The sequence below is a fragment of the Phaethon lepturus genome, unplaced genomic scaffold (assembly GCF_000687285.1).
Source record: "Phaethon lepturus isolate BGI_N335 unplaced genomic scaffold, ASM68728v1 scaffold33987, whole genome shotgun sequence".
In the NCBI taxonomy this organism is placed as follows: Eukaryota; Metazoa; Chordata; class Aves; order Phaethontiformes; family Phaethontidae; genus Phaethon; species Phaethon lepturus.
The window spans coordinates 16,200-21,015 of record NW_010554625.1 but is presented as its reverse complement, the minus strand read 5'-3'; the positions used below and the strand labels follow the sequence as shown (position 1 = coordinate 21,015).

General features: G+C 39.4%; 1 protein-coding gene across 1 annotated transcript in view; it reads left to right on the top strand.

The window, feature by feature from the left end:
• Window positions 1-1,091, top strand: part of TNIP3 (TNFAIP3 interacting protein 3) — a gene marked incomplete at its 5' end in the record, with an annotated part of 40,724 nt that extends 39,633 nt beyond the window's left edge. The window contains one exon of the mRNA XM_010291924.1: window positions 1,060-1,091. Coding sequence (XP_010290226.1) covers window positions 1,060-1,091 — 32 coding nt within the window. The remainder of the gene's footprint in view (window positions 1-1,059) is intronic.
• Window positions 1,092-4,816: the final 3,725 nt, after the last annotated feature.

Here is a 4,816-nt window from a genome sequence, read left to right as displayed (position 1 = left end):
CCCCCCCCCCCCCCATTATTTTGTTATATGAATACTGACATTTGATGTGATGCTTAGAAGCACATTTCTTGGAAGAAAAGTTTTGTTCCACCCCCTTTGCTGTTAACGTGAAATGAAATGAACGCATAAATACCTATATTCATCTTGCACAAAGAACCAGTCTTCTACTTGTTGCTCTTCCTGCCTTTTGTGAAAAAATAACATGAATTTTAGCTCTGATACTACCTGCAAGGAAAAGGTGTCACCAAAATCAATGATTCATGGAACTGCCTCTTGCTATGAATGTGGACCTTTTGGATCAAGTTTTCTTTCATATACATTTGGGTAACATCAGCACTGGGGGTTTGGAAGTGACTGATGGGGTTACTGTGTAGCAGCTGCAGAGCAATTCTCCTAGGCAAATTCAAAACCCTGCTGGAAATATTTCACTCTTAATGTTTCTCTTGTAAGTGAAATACTGTGTGCACTTGTGTGTGTGCTACTAGCGACATGTTACAGCATTTCCAGACTCTTTTGAAATTTCAGGAAGGAAGTATGTGTTACACTGGCAATAGTATATTTCCTTTCTTCAATTCTATTTTGTTTTCCTAGCTTGAGTGAGTTATTATCAAACACATCTTTGAACCACAGACACCTACTTAGCCGTAGATACTACTACCTAATTCTTCCCTCTGTCATACTTACCTACTCTCTTGGGTGCACCTAACACTAATGTATACCTATGAGCACTGCTGAATGTCAGCTGTTCTCTTTAGAGGTCTAGAAAGATTTTACATGGGGGCTTTTGGTTACTGGACCCTACTGTTTGCTCTCTATCAACAATCAGGACTAGATGACAGTTGAGAGAGAGACTAATGCACAGTATGATATCCCTACCCTCTTTTGCTTTTTCACACTTACTGCCATTTGTATTGGATTGATTACAGACTTGTAATAACATACAGTATTGGCTCCGGGGGGGAGTGTGTGTGTGTATGTGTTACAAAATAGAAGGAAATTAATCATAAGTGAGTTGTATCTCTCAATGTCAAAATAATTTGTATTGATTTACTTTTGCAGACTCATCCTTGGAGAAGGGAGCCCGTCGCTGACAGCCTATGACCTGGAGAAGTGTAGACCAAAGGCTGCAAGCTAGTCTTGCAACTTCCTTATGCTGTTTTGTTCGGGGGGGGGGGGGGGGTGTTGCCCCTAGCTCCTTATCTCTTCAGTGCATGTTATTTATGCCTGGTGAAATCCCTGCGAGGACAATAGAAAAGCAGATCATACAGACAAGTGATCCTCAGGATCCAGTTAAACTCTGCTGGGAAGCTTTATTGCCCTTTGTTCTGAAGATGCTGTTTGTGCTATGAGAATCTGTTAAAAAGCCTTACGAGAAAAGATGCAGCTATTGCTGGGGATTCAGCGACAGTCACATCTGGTTTGAATTCAAGAGCTTATAAACCCAATAGTGTTGTGATATTTTTTTGTTTGCGAATTATAGTCTTTTTTCATTTGATTCCAGGGAATGATTTGTTGATATACCATCTTGAATTACGTACTCTTTTTCTTGGTGGTTTGGTAAAAAGGAAATCTGCTTCGCTGTTTTAACGCATTTGTGTAATTGTAAGCAGGGTACCGCCAATGCCAGGCCAGGTAGAAGGTTGCTACTCCCCTTTTTGAGTGAAGGTCAGCTCTCGTTTTGTTTTGGCTCTAGAATTACAGGAAAAATGTAATCACATTTTTTTTCTGTGTGTACTTAATTGTATCAGAAGAATTCTAGTAGAAATATTTAATGGATCTAACTTCTCGGTGAAAATGGCTTTATATTTCCAAATGATTCTTGTAATGAATCTGAACATCATTGTGTAACCTCTAACCTAAGAATAAAACCTGGCTTTTTAAATGAAATTGCATTTAGACCATGACATTTTTTTCAGAAAATTGTAGTGAATGGATGTTCAGCAAACATTACCTGATAATCTACTTGCAAGATTGCCCCTTCCCTTCAGGCAGGTATCCAAATCCTCTGGGATCCCACCTGAAAGAAGGAACTGAGATTTTTAGCACCACAAGACCGCATGAGATGTCCTGTGTGCTTTCCTTATAGCGCAGAAGTAGTTAATATGAGTTTAAGTTCCCACACAAACAGCTTTTTGAGCTGTACAAAGACAGGGTCATCAGTTAATGAGACTGCCTGTGTGTGTCATTTCTGCTTTTAGAACAGGTATTTCTATTCCCATCAATATACAAAGGCCTGTGCATTAAAATAATAACCTTACAGGATTAAGCATGTTCAGCATTTGATTTTGGACACAATGGGGAACAGCCCATGGGAAATTATTTTTCTGCTGTTACGTTTTACAGTGATGCTACTTTTGGCTACACTGATCAAAGAAACAGCACTCCTAACTTGTGATATGGACTCAGGAAGCACATGAGCAAAGCACTGGGAGAACTGTCCTCTGAAGAGAAATTGCTTTTTCAAGAACTATTGAAAATTAGAGTTTGACTGCAAAATTAGCTGCACAATAAACTCCCGAGTCTCTTTTAGAGAGAGAGGAGTTTTTATCTCTGCATTAATTTGGAGCTGGCTTACAAACACTATAGCAGCAGATAGTTTAACCAGCAAACAATATAACTGCGCTACTCCCGAGTAGTGATTTGGCTAATAAGGGTGAGATCATGGAAAATGCTAATGTGGTGCCTTCGGAAAATCCAATTATAATGTAACCTAATTCAATGCGAGCTCTCAGCAGGTGATCAGTGCTGTGGGCAGAGCACCCCGCACTCAAAGATGTCACGAATCTGCAAAACAGACGAGCTTCTGTGTGGTTGGTGTGGGAGGCAACAAACCCCGCTTTCATTCATTTCCACTGTTTTCCCCAACTAATCGCAAAGGTTTGCTCCTTCCATTTGTGGCGCTTAACTCATTATCTGACAACTTGTGCAAGCATTATCTGGCCCAAGCGGATGATTCAACACGAGCCATTCACAGTAAGAAAACAGAGTTTGCAGGGCTATCTTTTTCCCCGCCCCCCCTCCGTTTAGTCACAGGCTTTTAATGTTTGGCTGGCTTGGGCACAAGACTGTAAACCTTGGCTCACACAGATCCTAATCATGCGAAGTGTGGGGTATTCCTTCCATTGTATGATAGAGAATTTCTATCTTCTAAAATGCCTGTACTGTTGATCTTCCTCTTGATTTTCTTACAATGATGTATGTTTCCCAAATGCAGGTGCTGTCATCTATTTGAATTAGCATTGTCAGACTCAAACACCCCCAAAAGGATACGCTTTCTGCAATGACCCAGACAAGTTTGAGAGGGTGAGTTATTTTAGTTAAAATCAACCATAGTACTCATAACAGACATTTTTCCTTCCTTGAGCTTTGCTGAAACTGGGTGTCAGCACTCCTAGTTCTTGCTCTGGCATTTCCCAATCTTTGTTACATATTTTATTTTCCAAAAACCTGCCAAATTTTCCATCTGATCCTTTCTATTTAGCTTTCTCTGATATTTTTGCGTGTCAGTGATGAGTGGACCAATTTCACAGTAAAGGCTAATGTGTTTGTGAAAGGCCTTTTCTTTTTTCGTTCCTTTTCTTGCAGGAACTGTTCAGGGTTTGGGAATATTGGAATTACTATGCACATTGCAAGAGGAGCAATTCATATACAGAGACTAACTTTCTTTTCAGGCTGGATCAGGCACTTATTTGAATACCTGAAGCTGTAACAGCAGTAATGAGCTACACCCACAGCTTGTGCCCCCCCGATTTCCTCTCATGTTGGCTTGGGGAAACAAGACAAGCATAAGTTGATTTTCTGTCAAAATGTTTCAGCAGTTTAAGGGGATGTTTTCAGTTGTCTAGCAGAAAGAGTAATGTGTCCTGCATCGATGCTGGCCAGTCTGCCCACCAGGTGAGATTATCAGCAGTACTTGACTCGTATCCCTGTGCGACCGTCTTATAAGGACTTGACTGCCATATTTAAAATGCTTACAAGGTGGTGAACTTTTAGATATATGAAGAGGACCCATAATGAAGCTAATTACTCAGCATGTTAAAAGGATGGGGAAGGTCCAGGTGTTGGTCATGATCAGCCCTTGGAAAGCCTTGTTACTTCTAGTGGGAGCGCACATGTTGACATGTGTTTGTACAGATTCTGAAGGATGAGTTATGACAGCTAATAGACACATGAGATTTTATTAAATAACAGATCTGGGGGAACGTTTTATGTATGTTTTGGCATGGGTTTCTGTAGTCTTGTCTTCTAAACTGAACTTTTTCCTTTTGGTTGCAGTGTTATATACTAAGCATGTTTTGGAGAAATTTTAATTTCTATGAATGAGAACAAGTCTTCATATGTCAAGTTAAATTACTTGCTTACAATATTTTTTTACATTATTTTCAACATAATATGCTGGATTCACTAAATGGTGTTTTGATTACCCTAACAGTAATTATGCAACATTAAAATAGGAGCACGTTTGAACTCATGGAGTCATTAACACAAATGAGGTACTTAAAAGCTTGGCATCCTTTGAGGATTTTTTGTCCCATCCTTTATTTTTTTTTCTCTTCTTTTTTTTTTTTTTTCCTTCTTGTGGAGCTAGCAGATGTGACACCAGCATTTTGCTGACAAAGATTTTTGTTTTGATTCACCACTATTTTACTTCCCAGGTATTTTAAGGTCTGTGCCTTGTCAAAAATTTATGTTGTTTTAAAATTGTCTTTCTTTTCTGAAGGCCTGAAGTGCTATTGGTGACAGTCATGCCAATGCTTATTCCATTCTATTTCTATAAATATTTCTTTCTACTTGTAAGCATCCTTCCTTAGTCTCA